Source organism: Maylandia zebra, linkage group LG7, assembly GCF_041146795.1.
Source record: "Maylandia zebra isolate NMK-2024a linkage group LG7, Mzebra_GT3a, whole genome shotgun sequence".
Taxonomy (NCBI): domain Eukaryota; kingdom Metazoa; phylum Chordata; class Actinopteri; order Cichliformes; family Cichlidae; genus Maylandia; species Maylandia zebra.
In genome coordinates this window covers 62,124,840-62,144,457 of record NC_135173.1, presented here as the reverse complement: position 1 = coordinate 62,144,457, position 19,618 = coordinate 62,124,840, and the positions used below count along the sequence as shown (strand labels likewise).

General features: G+C 40.8%; 1 protein-coding gene across 5 annotated transcripts in view; it reads right to left on the bottom strand.

Annotated features, from left to right (window-relative positions):
• The window catches only part of myo18b (myosin XVIIIB), a 72,510-nt gene that overhangs the window by 39,606 nt on the left and 13,286 nt on the right, over positions 1–19,618 (bottom strand). For all 5 annotated transcript variants that reach the window (XM_076886837.1, XM_076886838.1, XM_076886840.1 and 2 more), the window contains 21 exons: positions 19,410–19,510; positions 19,018–19,081; positions 17,192–17,336; positions 16,715–16,885; positions 15,584–15,674; positions 14,607–14,799; positions 11,770–11,850; positions 11,027–11,147; positions 10,796–10,943; positions 9,879–10,062; positions 9,636–9,786; positions 8,899–9,008; positions 8,749–8,814; positions 8,537–8,665; positions 6,935–7,078; positions 2,550–2,639; positions 2,342–2,461; positions 2,159–2,264; positions 1,605–1,729; positions 1,341–1,495; positions 639–762 (listed from right to left, as the gene is read on the bottom strand). In XM_076886837.1, coding sequence (XP_076742952.1) covers positions 639–762; positions 1,341–1,495; positions 1,605–1,729; positions 2,159–2,264; positions 2,342–2,461; positions 2,550–2,639; positions 6,935–7,078; positions 8,537–8,665; positions 8,749–8,814; positions 8,899–9,008; positions 9,636–9,786; positions 9,879–10,062; positions 10,796–10,943; positions 11,027–11,147; positions 11,770–11,850; positions 14,607–14,799; positions 15,584–15,674; positions 16,715–16,885; positions 17,192–17,336; positions 19,018–19,081; positions 19,410–19,510 — 2,619 coding nt within the window. The remainder of the gene's footprint in view (positions 1–638; positions 763–1,340; positions 1,496–1,604; positions 1,730–2,158; positions 2,265–2,341; positions 2,462–2,549; positions 2,640–6,934; positions 7,079–8,536; positions 8,666–8,748; positions 8,815–8,898; positions 9,009–9,635; positions 9,787–9,878; positions 10,063–10,795; positions 10,944–11,026; positions 11,148–11,769; positions 11,851–14,606; positions 14,800–15,583; positions 15,675–16,714; positions 16,886–17,191; positions 17,337–19,017; positions 19,082–19,409; positions 19,511–19,618) is intronic.

Genomic DNA, 19,618 nt, shown 5'->3' with positions numbered 1-19,618 from the left:
TCTCAGAGTCATCAACCTACAGTATGGTCTGTCTGATTTGATCAGAGCAACAGCCTATCATGAATTACATGTGACAGCTGTCATTTCCACATTACATTTGAGACTCTGTTCCAGGTTAACCTGTTGAATCAGTCTGTTTTTCTGTTGCACACTTTTGGATACTACTCCATAAAATCACATGTAAATCCACTAAATAATTCTGAAGACTATTTAATATTACATAGAGTCTACAGGTGTATGCAACAAAAGTGGCATCACCATCTGTTTGTGTATTTTGAATCTTCAGTGTAAGCACAGCTGATGCCATTATTTTTTAATGTTGCTTTGTGTTGTTTGTTAAGTCACAAACAACACAGTCCAGAGGTCGGTTTTAGAGGCTATCCAGTCAGGTGAGTTATTAAAAAGCTTAATTGGATTTTAGAGCTGTATAAAAGGGGCGACAAAGACCAAATCAGGATGATTTTTAATGTTGTTAAGCTTTTTAATATGGTACATTTGAGGTTTGATGCTTTTGGCATCTGCACAATTACTGAAGTAACCACAAACACATCATTACATGACATTACTGTGAAATAGCAGAAATCTTTTAATCAGTTCATATAAAAATCTACACACAGTCAACACAGAAGCCAACCCACCTGTTGGCTGCAGCGCAATTTGTATATTTCAGCTCCCAGCGCTGTGTTTTCCTGAAAGGCTTTGTCCTTCTGCTCTCGCTCACACTCAGCTTCCTCCAGAGCCTGAGTCAGCTTGTTATCAAACCTGTATGAACGCATACAAACAGCAGGAGGATTTTGTATTCACTATGATTACACATCATATTTGTAAAGAAGTATATATCGACAATTTTTGGCAGTGTATCACTTTTTGACACATCTCATTTGTTTGATGGCGGGAAAAGTGAAATTAACTTTATTAATTGAACAGGGGGATGTTCTGTGTTCTAGTAGTTGCAATTTCAGCAGAAAAGAAAAGAGACAAAGTCTTGATTCATAGTTAAATCTCCCTAGAATATTAAAGAAAAAGGGGGGAAAGCTAGAAGTTTTTTCCAACAGAAGAAAATAAAACAATAACAATAATATCAGAGGGTCAGAGGAAAATATTTTCTTGGAAGATATAATTATTATTAGTAATAGTAGTAGTAGTAAATAAACTCAGACAAATAATTCCACACAGGCACTCGAAGGAACCGACATTCAGAAACACACGACACAAGATAAAACTAAGGATTATACCAGAAATGCAGAAAAATACAAAGATACACAGCTGCATATTGATATGACAAATCATAATCTTAGCTGATATGAAAGAAAGTTATACAGCGTGGGGTTAAAACAAACCTTCTCTGCTTGCGGTCCAGTTCATGTATGCGGCTCTGCAGACTGTCGGTAAGGACCCGGGCATCCTGAAGGTCAGAGGTCAAATGACGACAGTGACGTTTCACCTCTGTCACACTCCTCCTGGACTGCTCCAGCTGGGCCTGCAATGTCGCCACCTTCACAAAAACAGAGTAACATTACAAATCATAACTTTAGTAATAATAAGTAACTTCAGAAACTAATCACCCATCAGTGCTCTGTTCACCTTTCAGCATCCTGTCTCACCTTGGCATCGAGCTCTTGTCGAGTTTGTCTTTCTGTCTCAAGTTTTTCCTCTGTCTGCTTCAGTCGTCTGCAAACAAATTCCATCTCTGTCTGGCAGCACTCCAGCTGCATGACCAGTTCAGTTTCTGCAAGATGTGGAGGAATGGATATGACTTTGTTGGAGTCACTTTATACGTTGTGACATTTCTCTATTTTAACACTAGATTTCATGTGTGATAAAATAAGATATTTATGAATAATTTGATTCATTTTTTGAGTTTTGCAGATTGTTCTTTTGGTGAGTTCAAATCAAATGGTAAATGGAATGGTACTTATATAACACCTGTTAGTCAATATGAACACTCAAACTCCTTTCTACTATACAGTGGGGCAAAAAAGTATTTAGTCAGCCACCGATTGTGCAAATTCCCCCACTTAAAACGATGACAGAGGTCAGTAATTTGCACCAGAGGTACACTTCAACTGTGAGAGACAGAATGTGAAAAAAAAATCCATGAATTCACATGGTAGGATTTGTAAATTCTTTACAAATCCTACCATGGACAACTCTTTACCTGTCACTGCTCCTCTCTGACTCTCCTTAGCCTGAGCTTTCTGCTTCTCCTCCTCCAGCTGCTTCTCCAGGGTCTCCATGGTCACTTTACACTGATCTAGGCGAGCCTATAGTTAAAAAAGTACCGAGGTAAGTAACAGGACTTGTAAACTGAGTAACAAGTAACAGGATTTTTTTGTCTTACCTGCAGGTCTTTGTTCTCCCTGCTGAGTCGAAGTCTCTCTGCCCTCTCCACATCCAGAGCCTGGCCCACGGCATCGCCGCGGAAACGCTCATCACTCAGTTCAGATGTCACAGCTGTAACCTGCACATAGATCACAACATGAGTTTGTTTGTGTGCATGTGTGTGTGTGTGTGTGTGTGTATAGGTGTGTCTGTGTGAGAATACAAACCTTGGTTTCCAGGCTGTCTGCAGTCTGCCTCAGCTCATTTCTCTCCTTCTCTGATTTCTCTAGGCGTCGTCTCAGAACTGATATTTCATCCTGACAAAAATGGCAAAATAGAAAACTCACTGTGACTGAAACATCATTGTGATTATTATCACTGTACACTCGTTCACTGAAACCAAAATCCACCTATTAGATGCTGGCACTGCTACAGCTCACTGAACTTCCATTATGAACACTACGCAGCCTTATAATTGTTCTTCTTGTCTCGAGTGCACAAAAATATAGCTTCAAAAACAATTCAGACAGCGTTGGTACTTTGTCATTTAAGATGGACTGCTTAATGACTTTGCATGAAATTAAAACCACAGGCATGTACGTTTAAGTCAACGATTATAGCAATAGAAGCTCGAGTTATAAATTGTTGCGTCTATTCTAACTAAGAGAGAACCCACAGCAACTTTTGCTCACAACGAAAAGATGTAATTATGTTTACTGAGCCTTGAGGCACGGCTAGGCAGTTTTCATATGTAAAATTGATAAATGTACACATTTATAAGACTGGAATAATCAACCAGCCTATGAGTGTTGCAGTTTCTCAATCATAACCACCACTTGCTTCATAAGAGGACTTCACTAACCAGCAGTGTTGGGACTAACGCGTTATTAAGTAACGCGTTACAGTAACTACGTTATTATTGTGGTAACGAGCACGGTAACTAGTTATTATGCCAAAATCAGGAACGCGTTAGTCGTTACTGGGATTTATATAGGGTTGTTACTCGTTACTTCGTGTGGTGGCTATCCGGTTGTTCAGTCTGACGTCACTAGCCGTGTCTGGGTCTAAACTCCGCTGCAGGTCCATATATCAAACGATCACTATGGCATTACTGAGAGTTGAAAAACTGTCTAAAGTCTTTCATCTTTAATAAAATGATCAGCGTTCTGCTCTACCAGGTGTAACAATTGAGTTTAACATCCAGGCATCCATGAAAACGGAATTTATGACATTTAACGGAGTTAGAAGTTAGCAAGGAGTTAGCTCACTAGCTTCTATCTAAATACAATATAGCATGTCCTGACTGCGGGGTTTTGGAAACAAATTAAAACGTACAGCTCTGCTATCACTTCCAACATAAATGAAGACAGAAAACTAAACAGCAGTGACGTTTGTAGGGTTACTGAAGTTGGGCAAGCTGGTATATAATGATGTGCTATGTGACCGCTAGCGACACAGCTATGTTAGCATAATATAAACAAACTAACTTTTTTCCACTCGATAAAAGTTAACGTGAGTGTTCTCGGTGGTCAGGAACAAATGTAATCGCATGGCAGGATGCTGTAAAAGGACCAAACTTCAGCCAGGGGAACAACTGAGATAATCCATCCACAATACGAAGTTAGTCATTCATATACTGCTGCATGGGCTGGGCTGTAGTTACATCCTAAGGTTTTAAAAACTGAGCTTAAATAAATGATTAGCGGTAATAAAAGCCGAGGGAGGTCAACAGTGATCCCTGACTGTTTTAGGAGCTTTTTGAGATCAAATAGAAGAAAATACATAACATTAAACATGTTAACAACACAAAAGCCATATTAAACGCAGACTCCTTTAGACCCGGAAGTAGGATTCGTCGCGTCATCACTGAACAACCGGATCGCGGAGCTTCCACAGATTCAGTAACATTAGCAAGTGGTGGAAGCCAGCAGGTGGATGAAGGAAAGGGGACGCAGAAGGAAAAGAGACCCGAGGCGGCCGCCGGTCCAAGTGTGAACTGAACTTCAGGTAAGAAGTTATGACCTGCAGTCTCTCTGGGTCAGATATGAACCAAGTTTAGGTGGAGTTTATTTTCGTTATTCTGACTTTTTCCGTACTGCGTGCTAGCTAGCATGACGGAGTTTCTATACAGCTGGGTGGTGCTATGAAGTTAATGATGTTTAACTTTATTTTGTTCATAAGTTATTAGAGTTGTCAACCGTCCTGTCTGGTATTCAGAGAAAATATTACACGTTTCTTATTGAGGTGAAAAGGAACAGTTTGTCCCGTAATTCAGCTACAACGAAAAAGGCACAAAGCTGGAGTTATTCTGTGTCTTTGCTGCACAGCTGCCTCTTCTTCTCTCATTCTCCCCCTCCCTCTCCCGTTTCTACTTCAATCATGAAAACTGATCAATGATCAGCTGATCGGCTCTCTTGTTTGTTTATCGCTCACTTTGCGCCGAAAGAGGAAACCAGCGGATGTCGCGCTAAACAACAGCAGCACTTTTAAGCTTGATCAGCTGTTGTTAGAATTTATTTAATATTAATTTCTAGTATCAGCTGATGTTTGCTGGAGCCACAGCTGTAAACCTGCTGGTCATGATATGGTTTGGTTATCTGGTGAGAGGGAAACATGAAGATGAATCCAGGAGATGTCCTTACTGAATCATCAGAGCTGAACAGGTGATGGAGAAACAGGTTTACCTTTTAGGTGACATGAATGAGTTGAAGGGAAGTTATGAACTGTTTCTGAGAGACAAATAACACCAGGATCCTTTTTTAGGTAGCTGACAGCTGGTAACTGTGCAGGTGCGGATCTAGCAAAGTTTTGCCAGGGGGGCATGTAGGGCATTAACAGGGAGAGGTGGGCGCAAAGAAATACTTTTCTTTCTTATTCTCATTTCAAATGTCTAGCTTTTAAAAAATAATTATCTGAATCTTACAACAAACGATTGATAGATTGATGCATATATACCATCAGAACAGTGTACATCACTGTCACAACAGTGTTTATTTTCATTCAAAGGCTTTATGATTTTTCCTATAATGGTGGTCTAGTCAAAATGTCCGGGCCAATTTTCTGTCCCAGTCCAGCCCTGTATGCAGCTCATCTGCAGTCTGGTGTTACCTACATCTTCCTATTCAGAAGGCAGAATTTCCGAGTTCTGAGTACAATCGAAAGCACCACGACTGCAGTTTTTGTGTTGGATGTAAAAGGCGCACATGACGCTGTGACGTAGGCTAGAATCATGGAAGCAGTCAATGACGGTCCAGGCGTGGGATTTCTCTTGTGGAAATATGCACATTATCGTTTCCTTTCTATTGGTAGGTGGCACAGTGCACTGTGGCAAGTAAGCAAGCTAGAAGACTGCAAAGTTATGGAAGAAACACATTAACAAGAGAATTCTGAGTAAAACCAAAGTTACTTTCCCTAGTAACTAGTTACTTTGAAAGTAACGAGTAACTTGAAGTAACTGAGTTACTTTTGAGAGAAGTAACTAGTAATGTAACTAAGTTACTATTTTAAAGTAACTTACCCAACACTGGTAACCAGTGACTCCAAAGTGGCAATGTTCATCATTACATACAGTCTGTACAGACCCTGGATATTTCACTTTACTCTCACAGTGGTGTGTACCTTTTACTAGGCCAAATGGTCATGGCACTTTATGCTGAAAATATAATCTGCTCCTGGGCAGTGACGATGAAGACAAAAGTCCGACATGGCAAAAAGCACCACCTACTGATCAGTCCTGGAAATTGCTGGGAAAAGTCGATTCACCCACACAGAGCAGGACATGACTTTACCTTGTGTAATCTTCTCTTAATGTTCTCAAAAACATTGTTTTGGTCTCATATACTATATTTCAATGTATGTTTGCACATGTTTCAATACATTGGTGCACTCCTTCCCCTTTTTTTCCTATCAAAATATAAAATAATTAATAGTGAGGCAAGATTTTTGCAAGTACTTTCTGCTCACTTGCCATTTCATTGCATTACAGTTAAATAAGACTAACATATAAGAAAAAATACAATAACACATTAACACAGCTCTAAGCAAATCCACAGTGGTGTTAAGGACATCGCCTTGTAAGAGTCCCACATAGTTTCCACCTTGTGGTATTCTGCGAACATTTAGTGAAGCACCGATACAGTGTATAGGATATTCCATCCAGGACGCTACAATACATGAAGACATTTGTCACTTTGTGCATTACAGTGTCATCTGAATGTTGCCAAAAAATGCTTTGCTACCTTCCAACAAACGCATTATCTAACCCTCTGTCTTTCCCTGATAAGAATGAGCTAGAAAGTTTACAGCAGAAACTATTGTACTTTGCAATGTTAATAAGTTGATATTCTAAGATTTGTAAGCTATTTACCAGATTAAGATGCTTTTATATTTGTCCATTTAACTCCTAAAGCTAAAAGATTAATGCTAATACATATATATACATTTAAGAAACATATTACTAAAATACACATGTATACGTTTGCCTTAATTTGGAGACATTGAGCAAGAAAATCAATCACTCAGTCTTCATTTGTTTCATCTAAATCTCTGCAAAAAAGCAAATACATTTTTTCACAAAGTGTTTGAACACCTTCTGATAATTGTGATCATGTACCTCTTTGGCCCTGAGCCTCTCATTATCCATGTTGACATCAAGGAGAGGACGCACACTGCAGAAAAGTTTCCACCAACTCCACTTGGACACGACCCTGAGAGCCCGAAGGTTCCTCTGCAGACAACTCACTGCCATCTGCTGCACCTGGAGACAGACGGGCACATGCACACGCACACACACACACACACAAACACACACACACACACACACACAATGTGTGAGTTTAACCTACAGCTGAGCTCAGTCTCCTTTTAAAGCGACAGATAAAACCATTAAATGCCATTGCAACAAAATGTAAAAAGATATAAATAAAAAAGTTTCATTGAGACCTGAATCAACACATTCATTTTAAAGTGATATTACCTTAAACTGAAATACTATTATACTAGTACAATAATTTATGCAATAACTAGTGAAAATGTATGATTACTTGCTAAGGTCAAAGGTCAAGGAGTGCAAAGCATCCATAAAAAAAGAAACACATAAAAACTGTAAAAGATAAAGCAGACACAAAGAGACTCAAAGTGATCACAAGGAGATGCAAAACAACCACACAAATCATAAAACACTTCCAGTAATGCAAAATGACCGACAAGACACACAAACAGCTACTAAAAAAGGAAAAAACACCAAGAGAGATAAAAAAAATTAAAACACATGAAGAGCAAAGAAAACAAATAAACAACTCCCATCTAAAACCACCATGCAAAGCATAACACCGCTACATAAATGCAAAATGACCACAAAGAAGTACAACCTATGAAAAGAAAAAACACAAAAAGAAAGTGCAAAAAAAGGCACCACAAAAAGTTTGAAAACAACAACTCTCAAAAAGAAACAAAAGTTGTAAAGTTAAAGGAAATGCTAACAGCTGCATTTAAAATACATGATGTACAATTTTTTCTACTGGTAAAGTCAAAGCTCCTGTTTGTGTTCATGTATATATTAAAAATATCTCACTGGGCACTTATGGCTACCAATTGGAAATTTGGCGGTTCGATTAGTCAGTAGTAGGAATCGAGAACCTGTTCTTATAGAGAACAGTAGTCCAGTTCTTTGGAATTGTTAGTCAGCTTACTTATTGATGACACTTATTGGTTCTTGCGCTCGCACTACAATCAGTTGATTTAAGTTCATGAGTCGGAGGAAGAAAATAGTGCCGCAGTCTACACCGTAGATAAGGACATTACTTTTATTTATATTGCACAAAAGGACAAGCGTGCAATGTTCAAACTGCATCCAGGACAGAAACAGACACATTATGTTTGCGCTATAAGCGCTTTGGGGTCCTTGGGGACTGAGTAAAGCGCTATACAAATGCAGGCCAGGCCATGTTGCTAAGTGCTAACATGCGCAGACAGCATACTAACACTAAGCTAGCCAAGAGCCCAGAATGATATTAAAGCTGAGTGAATGCCAACCCAAGCCCAGCACCCAGTCCTGTTGGCTTTGTGTTCTACTCAGAGAGGTTTTGTGTAATTTCTTTGATATGCTCTTTAGCGATGGTGGTGACACTCAAAGGGGAGCCAATGAGAAATTCGTATCAATTCCATCAATTCCCAGTCAGCAGTGCAGAAGGCAAGCTCACAGAGACATAAGTACCTTGAGTTTGCGATATTTCTGACGGGCAAGATGTCCCAAACAGGCAGCCTGTAGGTGGACCAGCCAACCAGTGACCTGCTTCTCCCTCTGCTGCTCCAGATAGCACAACACACCTCGCTTCATAAACACCTAACGCACAACGGGGGGAAAAAATGTATGAGCCATATCAGCACGAAATAAATTCAGCTGTTCGAGTACAAACATGTTCTTACCCGGCTGGCACCCACGAGGATGCTCTTTTTATCCACATCCAATTCAACCAGCAGCTCTTCCACTGCCTGACACATAAGCAAACACAAAAAAGATGTTTACATGACATGATGCTGAACAAGAAAGGGAGCTGCTGCCATGTGCCATCTGACCTTTCTCTCATCGTGGCTGACAAACACTGAAGCGTAACGTTTCATGACTGAAGGAGCGAGAGCCTGGAAATGACACCTGAAATCCCCCAGAGTCATGTGCTCTGAATAACCTGCAGACAAACATGGCCACAGATTGATTTTTTAATTTGCATCAGGAATATTTGGAAAAAGGGCGAGAACATATATATATATATATATATATATATATATATATATATATATATATATATATACAGGTATGTGTGTGTGTCTCTGTGTGTGAAAAAAAACCCACTCGGGGGGTCTTGATCCTTCAAGTTTTACTCTCTCTCTCAGCTATGATCCTATCTCTCAGGTCAGTCACTCTCGCACTCAACACCTTCAACGCACCTGTTGTTCTTGGGTACCAAGCCCCAAGAACAACAGTTGTGTGGGGATAATGACTTCTCCCCCCTGACGTGATGTCAGGTTTTGTGTTCACCTTGTCAGTCTCTAGTTGTGATAGGAGTTGTTTCTTCCAGATATCGGAATACCAAGCTGCTAGTTGTTTTGCCATTAATGTATATGTTGGGTGTCATAGATTCCAAATAATAGATGTGATTTACTCTGAAAGATAACATATTTTACTTGCAGAATATTTGCCTTTTAAACATGTACAACAGAACAATAACCCTAACCCTAGAATGGTCACTAATAGCTTTGTACTTGGTTTACACACAGTGTTACAGCTTGAAATATTAATGCATGAGCATGCATACCTATGCGGTATAGCTGCAGAGCTGACAGGATCTGTGTGGAGTGCAGTTGCACCCTGAGGGCTGGGATGTCAAAACTTCCATTGTCAGTCTTTGCACTGACACACTGCAGAAACACTGGCCTGGCTCGACGGATCAGATTGATAAGAGCATCCTGCATGGTGGGAAAAGCAGCAAAGAGGGAAGGAATCCAGTTACACTACAGAAATAGATGAGGATTTGATAGTGAATGCTCTGGAAACTTACTGCCTGGAGTTTTACTGCAATACACTGGGAGTGTCTGCGTATCGCTGCCATTCCCCCACTGAATGTCTTCCTGATGGTGCCATTCCTCTGCAAAGAGCGCTGGCTGCCACCCTCTAGTCCCCCCAGAGCCCGACACAGGGGGGGCAGAGAAATTCTTGGGGTGAACATGGCTTTCACAACCCCTCTGGGGAGGGCAGAGACACACTATCACAGGATGTCAAAAACATGTTTTTAACATCACTACAAGTGTGTAGCTGGTATGTGCTGTGAGTAAATGAATCATGCATGGATGAACCACACTTGTTCATACCTACTAATTAACAGTTGTTAATTACTTCATCAACGGTATATGGGCAGTCTGTTCCATGAAGTCATATAAAAACTTTCTGGGCAAGGAATTCCCAAAGTCCTGGAGCAGTGCTTCATGCTTCCTGAGATGAATATCTGTGCTCACTGCTACTTTTTAAAATGGTTTCTTAGCAAGAAAGTGTCCAGATGGAGAAGTTATTAAAAACATTCCCCTTCTCTAGATTTTCTTTCTTCTGTGCTGCCAAAACACCTGAATTTGTTTCCCTAAGGTTAATAAAAACTTTTCTTATCTCAGTTTAATCTAATTTAAACACAGTACAACTATGTGCATATGTTCAGTTTAAACACCAATATTAAAAGGAGACAGTAGCTTCTGAAAGAGGAAAGGAAACCTGTTCCTTTTACAGGGTCACAATAATTAGTTTTAGTTGGATATACAGACTTTTGACCATTTAATGACATCTAACACACCCTTTAACTGTTTGAAAGGCTTTCACCACTCTTTTAGTAAAATATTTTCCCAGGGCCATTTGCCAACTGGAGCCTACTAGAAGATATTCATTTAGACACGGCATCCTTGTGGGGCAGCCCCCAGGCCTCTGACTTACACAGTGGAGTTTTGGAGCAGACAGATGGTGTTCAGAGCAGATGGGTTGTTCTGGATGAGGCTGAACCATCCAGCCAGATCGTATCGGACAGGATCAGACCCCATCAGGTGCTTCACCTCACACTGCAGCAGCTGCTCACACTGTCGCACTGCAAGGACAAACAAACACAATTAATTCATCTTCTTTAAGTTATATGGCGCTCAAGTTTTCACTAGCAGTGTATTTTTTTACCCATGTTGCTGTAATACTGGCACACTCTTTCCACGGCCCTGTTTTCACAAGAGGCTGGCGTCACCATCTCCTCATCCAGAACCCATAAAAGACCTCTGCGGTCTTCATCTGCTGCGCGGACCTGAAACAAACACACACACACACGTACGTTTCAAGCATACATTGGGTTAAAGCATGATGATTTTCTATTGGTCAGATGGAGGATACAATGAAAAGTGAAGTAGAAAAACATTTTTATGCTAAAAGTCACAGTACATGTCATTTCTTGAACAAGATAAATGCTGGCAAACGAGCACTGTTCTTCTGGCTTCTTTTAAGGGGAGTAGTAAGGACAGACTGTAATAATAATGACAAGGAGGAAAAGTATTGGTGCGCCTCTCAGGCTACATAACCTCCAGTTGTAGGTGCTGCTGGTGAAACTATTCCCTCTGTTAATAATCGAACCCAACTCAGACAAGTTTGTCAACTTTTGATAAACTGTTATTTGGGTTGTTGCAGCAGGGCAGGGGATGATTTTAAGTAAAACTAGAAGTCTCACAAGCCTCGTAGTCTCATGCGTTCAAGACAGAAGTTATTTCTGGAGTCTCTAGAGCTGTTATCATATAACATTATACGTCAGAAATTTAAATGAGACAACTTTAAGATTCCTGCGTAAAGTTGGAAACATCAAACTCCTGGTAAGATGTCATGGCTGTTATCCTCATGCTCACATTTACGTCTTTTTACGTCACATTGCTGCGTACCTGTGGAGGTGGCTGGTCAATGGCAGAGACCACCTCGGCCGGGCTGGTCTCTGGACATTCAAACTCCACGTGGATCTTCTCCTGCAGCAGACAAAACATAAAGTCGTTCCGGCAAATGTATTTTTCTCACCTATGTACTTTTCTCACTCAGTAATAATCGGTTTAACTCATTTTTGTGTGTCATTTTCATCAAATCGGAACATATTTGTTGTAGATCTAACAATTGTATTGGTTTAATCTCAGTGAAATTGCCTCTTTTGTTAATCTTTCATCTTTGACAGACATGCATCACGACTGTGAAGATATCCCAAAGATATTAGCATACTCAGTGAAAACCAGTTAGGGCTTAAGTTCAGGGGGTAAAACTGGTACTCTTTTGTTAAAGCTGGTGTTAGTAAAGGCTGAGCAGAAAGGATCCTGGACACATTCCAGTGTGGCTGACATTTTAAAATTGCTGTGTGTGAATCCCATTCTGGCCACTTGCACATGTGAGAAACAGATCTCTTCTGGTCTGCAATTCTGTTTTTTAATGTGTGTAATTGTTATACAGATTGTTATTTTATTGATTTTCTTGTGTTTTAAAGCTCCAAAGAGGGATTGGCTATGAAAACTCTCACTCGGACCGTAAGTGCTGTTGCCTGTAAGCTGAACATGAACCAGTGCTGTATACTGGTACACAAGAGAGGGCAGCAAAACAGAGGCAAAAGTTATGGCATCAGGTTCTCAAACACAATAATTGGGTCACAAGATAACAGACTAAAACATAAACAAGTAAAACAAAGATGACAGAGTCTGTTAAAGGCAGAGAGTCTGTTCCAGTTAAGGATGGGAATCGTAGTAAGTTTGCCTGCCTGTCGATACATCTTATCGGTTCTTGCACTCTTGGTACAATCAGCTGATTTCAGCTTGTGTGTCGGAGTAGGAAAATAGTGGTGCACTTTTATTTTTAAATACGGTGCTGTTTGGTCTGTGTAGAATAATAACTTGGTAATCAATGCCTGTATTTACAGTATTTTATCTGAAATTTTTTTTTTTTTTTTGCGAATTTTTCAAAGGAAAGGCCCATGTGATTTCTGTCATCATTTGCTGTATTTTCCTTTATTGTTTTAGATGAGTTATTGATTAAACTGAATCTCTTTAAGGTTTTGTCAATAGAATGATTCATTGAAAAACTTGAAACTTGAAAAACAGTGCATGTGATTCAACGTTCTGATCGGTGTCTCAATGTTAGAGTCAAAACCAGCAATTCCAACCTCATGACCTCAATAAAGAAGTCAGAGGGATATTATAAGCAATTAGGATCTTCCTGGGATCATGAATGTCTACATAAAACTTTATTTATCCTGTATGTACTCATTATTTTTACAGCATCGATCTTCTTTCAAGTCCTTCCTTTTGGGAAGCACCTTCAGCAGATCATCTGCCTCCATCTCACCCTGTCCCAGCGTCCTCTATCACACCGAACCTCTGTATGTCCTCTTTCACTACATCCATGGATCTTCTCTGTCATCTTCCTCTTTTGCTCCTGCCTAGCAGCTCCATCTTCATCATCCTTTGTCTAATATATCCACTATCTCTCATCAGCATATGCTCCATTCATCTCAGCCTCACCTCTCTGAATCTGAACTCCTGATTTTTAGTCCTGTCCATCTCACTCCCTTCCAATGAACTGAACATCTTCAGCTCTGCCACCTCATTTGCAAACCATACATCACAGCAGGTCTCACTACCATCTACCATCTCACTACTACAAACTTTCCATTTAGCTCTTGCTGCTATCCTTCTGTCACAAATCATCCCTGACACTTGCCTTCACCCATTCCACCCTGCTTGGGCTCTTCACCTTTCTTGTGCACTGTTTGTTGCTTTGGGTGGTTGATCTCACATATTTAAACTCATCTGCCTTCAGTATCTCTGCTTCTTGCATTTTCACCTGTCCGTCTGTCTCCCTCTCATTCACACACACATATTCTGTCTTCCTTTAACTGACTTTCATTACTCTTCTCTCCAGAGCATACCTCCACCTCTTCAGGCTCTCTTCCACCTGCTCCTTACTCTTGCTGGAGATGCTAATGTCATCTGCAGACATTATAGGTCACAGATACCTATCGCCACCTTGAACCCATCTGTCACTTGTACCAGGCACCTCATCACTGCCTCTCCATCCTCATACATGTCCTGGACCACCCTCACATACTTGTCTGTACCTCCTGACTTCCTCACATTGTCACAGTTCCTCTATCATGTCTGATATCCTCTGTACTTCATCAATGCTCTCAAAGCAAACATCACATCTGTAGTGTTTTTTCTCAGCATGAGGTCATACTGCTGCTCACTGACCATCACCTCTCTTGTTGACCTAGCTTCAACAAGTCTTTACTACATCTTCATGGTATGGCTCATCAACTTTATCCCTCTGCAGTTACTACAACTCTGCACACTAGTCTTGTTCTTCACAATCTGTACTAGTACACCTCTTCTCCACTCCCCAGGCATCCCCTCACTCTTCACGATTTTGTTAAACAGACTAGTCAAAAAGTCCACTGCCCTCTCTCCCAGACATCCCTATACCTGCACAGGTATGTCATTTGGACCAACCTATTCTCTTCACATTTTCCCAAACGTCCTTCTTACTAATCGTCTGCACTTCCTGATTCACTAACTGTCCCCATCAATCCTCCTGTCTCGTTTTCTACATTCATCAGCACCTAAAAGTGCTCCGTCCATCTTCTCAATACTCTTTTCAGGCTTTAGAAACTGAGTTTTTATGTGTAAGTGTGCATTACTCACAGAAGATGATCACTCAGCTTGAAAGATGTAACTGTACACTGAGTTACCTGAGCGTATCTCTCGAGTGTATGTGTGAACGTATGTGAGTGGTAATGCTCCAGCAGCCTCTCTTGTAGGTAATTGTGGCAGAACTCAGACCAGCTGGCTCCTCTCTCCTCTGCTGAGTGTCGTGGGTTCCTCAGGCCTGGCGTGTCCACCACCATCACAGAGGCTAGCATCAGCTGCTGACTGCTCAGCGCCCTGCCCACAAAACACAGCCTGATTGAGTTTTACAGTTCTTTATATGTTTGTTCTTCATTCACATATCTGATGCATGAATATACAGTAGAGGGAAGGATGATCATGTGATAAGGCCCCCCTCAGTAGCGTGGTAATTACACAAAACAACAGGCGGCTGCTATAAGCACATGAAGCTGGAAACAGAAGTACAGATCAATGCGTCAGACTGTCTGCAAACTTTGTAAATGGTACACACAGATGTAGCTTGAGAAAAAGAAAGCAACATTAGCTCCTCTTATTTATTTCCCCTCATTTTCAACTCCAGGTGTTCAAACATTTGGACTTCTGTGTTCGAAGCCTTCCTTATAATCTCATATCGAGCCATTAGGCAACCCCTCAATGAAACGAGCAGTCAGTTTTAATGTTCTTTAAAAGCCAGCTGTCTTCTTACTGGCTGCTCTCAAAAATAGAAGGTTTTGAACAGTGGGCATTAGTGGTCCTGAGCCTGAAATCATCATATTAGGGATATCCCTTCGTTGTCACATCATACAGAGTAGAAGAGTAGAAAAGTGATCAGAAATTGAGTTTTCAGACTCAGATTGATTGCAGGGTAATTTGGGCCATGTTTAATATAGTCTTCAATCACTGTAGCAGAAAATATATTAAAGATAATAAGAAAAAGCACAGTAAGCCATCGTAAAGCAAAGTCTAAAGTCATGAAGCCTTGTTAGGCAGCAGTTATGAAGGCAGACTGAGAGCTTGTGATGAGGCTGTGGATCGTGTATTTAATGAGATGCATCCAGACCTGTTGATGAGTGACACGATGGCAGTGAAGAGCTCTTCATAAAGTCCAGCAGCCATTCCATTGAGGCACTGAGCAGCTGTTAGCCTCGGACCTGCGCACAACAAAGTGAATAAGGACACACTTTTCTACTCGCGTTGTTTAATGTTCTCCTTTATCCTTAAAGGCTTTATCAGGATAAATCCACTCCTACAGCACGTTGTCTTTTCTCTAAAAATGCAACTCAAAGAAAATCTGGAACCTCTGAGAGGTTAAAGCAGGTATCTTTTATCCCTGCTTTTTGGGGCCTCTGAGCTTTTTTTTAGAAGTTAAGCAGGGCTATGATAGCCCTTTGGCTAAGTCTTGAGAGGCTTCGTGTCAGCTCTCACACTAGAAAGTCAACAAATGCTACAAGTAAAATATAGGTAGGCACCCATTCAAAATTCAGAGCAACTGAATGTGACTTCAGCTCTGTGCGTCTCCAATATCACAGGTCACCACTTCATTTAATTTTATTTGTCACTGATGACCTTTTGGTGACATTTGTCACAGTCTGAGCAACAAACTGCTCCTGTGTTGTTGGGTAGATTATTCACGGACTAATCAGCTCTGCTGATCGTATCTTTTGGCTGAAGGAAAGATGTTTGGGTGGTGGAAAGGCAATGAGGCTTACATGAGTAGCTTTAATTCTGTGAATTCTTTGCAGTGCTGATGTGTTATATTGTACTGACCACCAAAGATCCCATTCTATAAACACCAGTTCATATGCCAGATGGTGCCACACATTAGCTCTTGTAACAAGATGCTTGAAGTTGTCACTGGATCAGAAAATGGTAAAGTTCCCTCTAAACAATCAAAACTGTTGGAGAATAGTGAGCTGTGTTTAGTTGGAGTCCGCACTGATGGCCTTTATTGTTCAACATAGCAGTAAGCTGAATAATGAAATATCAAACAAATTATAAATGAAAAATTGTAACCACTAAAATATATTAATGAAGCAATCTCCCTATTCACTTCCATGAGCTTTGTTTTGTTTTTTTTGTAATGATCAGCAGAGATTGAAAGCACTGATAGTGTGCAACAGGATCCTCAAACACTCTCTAAACTTTCCGCTGCTGTTTTTCACATGCTGGCTTTAGTGTGTGCGCATCTCACCTTCCTCCGATTCTGCGGCACCGCTCCTCTCTCTGCTGCCCCCGGTGGCCCTCTGCAGAAGCTGTTGAAGGTGATGTTTGAATACTGCTGTGTGCAGATCATCACCTTCACATCCAAGCACACTGCTTGCCCTCTCAGCACTGTCAAAGTTCATAAACTGCCTCCTGCCCACTGCACAACCAAAGGGAAAACTCAAAGAGGATGTGATTATGACAGCATGCACTGAACATTAGTGATGGTCGGCTCAGCAATGAGTGAGAAATTTAAAGTAACTGGATCGGAGGTGGAGTGTTAGCTCGACACTATCAGGCTTTCCTAAAGAGAATCACTCTGTGTCTTGGGGTCAGTGTCTTGTCCAAGCCAGGGATCGAACGAGCAACCTTCCCATGGTTCTACCTCCTGAGCTACAGACAGGAGGTGTGTGTGTATGAGAGTGTGTAGTAACACTGTGTGACTCACAGTGAATCACTATGTTACCTTTACAGGCCCCAGCAGCTCCCAGATGGTAAATACCAGCCAGAACATGCCATATCGCCTTCTGCTCGCCAGGTGAGAAGCCCAGTGTTTCCATGGCACTCAGCAGCTTTGTGAAAGCAATGGATGCACGCTGTTTCTCCTCCACCTAAGAACAGTAAGAAAGGGAGAGGGGACAGTCTGTCTTTTCTGTTTTTGACAGCCAGATAATTAAATGAGGTGAGGGAACAGCTGAGTCACATCTTTCCATCTTATCTCCAATCACAGTCTAACTCTTTTTCCATGTGGTTTGACCACTTCACTTTCTATGTTTTGGCTCATTTTTCCATTTATATTACCTCAGAGCCTCATACTCACACAAGCATGCTGGGCAAAGGGACACCCAGAACTTTGAACTGAAGCAGAAGTGTTGGTCAATCTTCTAAATTAGAATTGTTCATTCACTGACTTCTGTCATTGTGTCAAATGCAGCGACCCCATCCAAATACGGTTAGTGAATGCTTGTGTCCCTATTTAGTTTTTCTCAGCTACCACACAAAGTACAGATTTATGATCTACAGGGATACAAAAGGGTTAGTTTTGTTGACTACCTTTGTGTTCCTCAGCAGCATTATCATATAGTACGAGTAGACATGAGCAGCCACATTGTGAGTGGGTGAAACCCCCAGCTGGGGCTATTCGCCAGCACTCATTTCAACTAGAATGATTATTAATAGAACCACGGTTCTCTCAGGAGAGCTATTTCTCACTCTGTGCAGTCTACGCAAGCACAACACCGCCCAGAGCCGGTGAGTTCCAAGCTGCAAGCTCAGCCTCAGGATATTTGTGGAGAAATAAAATTAATATTATTTATTATAATTATTGGTTTGATTTACTTTACTTGTTTTCCCATCTAGACAGTGCTGCACTTTATTTATTTGTTTTCCGTAGGAGGGGAAGGAATATTTATGATTTCTTATTTCATGTTGAAGAACTTTGTTTCAGAAATTTAAACCTTTTTGAGGAAAATGCATCTGCATCTCTTTGCCTTCTATTAACATTTCCTGTAGGTTTAAATATCTTGGGTAAATTCAGTACTTTCTCTTTCCTTTAATATCCACAGAGCAGTTCTTTACAGTTTATTAAACAGGGACTGGACCAGCACACTAATGGTTCCCAATGCAAAGCAACACAAAGTAGTTCCATACATCAGAACACTTTCTGAACAGTAGCTGTCTCTGAGGCTGTGACCACAGCTGCAGCTGTGCTGTGACTATTCTGGCTCTGGCTGTTACACAGTGTACAGAACAGGTCACAGAAAAGCCCCCAAAAAGTGCAAAATATACAACATTTAAATTAGTTACTCGCTCTGCTGTAAAGACTTGATGGCATTAATGAAAAACACATGTTTGAAGCAGCATTCACGCAGCAGTGCCATCAGTTGTCATATATTACAGCGGTTCCAGAAAAATTCGGTCTTAAGTCTGAAAGTGATTTCCATTTTAGAGGAAAAGGGAAAAACACAACTTTCTCCTGACTTCCTTTGTTTCTTCTTCTGATAATCAGCAAATACGCAAGGTCACTGTGAACGCTCCTCTTCCACAGAACATCGTAAAATGTGAAGCTTAGGGAAGAAAACCTTACCCACGTTATTCATTTTCATTGAGTTTTCCTAGCCAGATATTACAAATGAATATTTCCCAGTTGCCACTGAATATAGCATTACACCTGTGTTCATGCAAAACAGAACTGCCCTGTGCTGGACTTCTCCACTTACGGTTATGTTGCCTGTTATACCATGACGTGTGATATAGTGGTAAAAAGAGACCCTTCTGATGCACTTACTGTACCTTGGCGGGATGAACAATACCAAAGGAGTTGAATTCAGAGAGCTGGTGTAGCTGCAGTTCGATCCTAATATAGAATCAGAAATGGGAAAATAGGTTGTTATGTGGCAAATCAGTAGCTCTATAAAGGAAGAATCTGCAACAAACACCTTCAGCTGCTGCTGCTTCAGCAGGACCACAACTAGAACATAAGAAATTATGAGGGCTTAAAGATTTGGGGAAAATGTGGACAAATTTAAAAAGTGACAGATTTGAGTCCAACCCTACGATATCTACTTTGAGGGCCAGTAACGTTTCATAATGTGAAGGTAAATTTCCTGTTGCGTCATTAAATATGTTGAATAAATAGTGCATTTCTTAAACAAATCTGCCTATTAACCTTTACTGGAGATTACCTCATCTCTGCGCTGAGTCCTGCCAGCATCTGAGAGAAGACCAGGAAGTTACTTTCTCCCTGAATTTTCTGGCACACTTTCCATTTGTCCAACATCAAGGTCTGAATGATGGAGAAGCAGGACAAAAAGGAGGAAAAGGAACAGAAGTCACGAATCCCAATTTACACAGCCATGTTTGACTAACTTACATGGGTTTGTGTCTGGGCTAC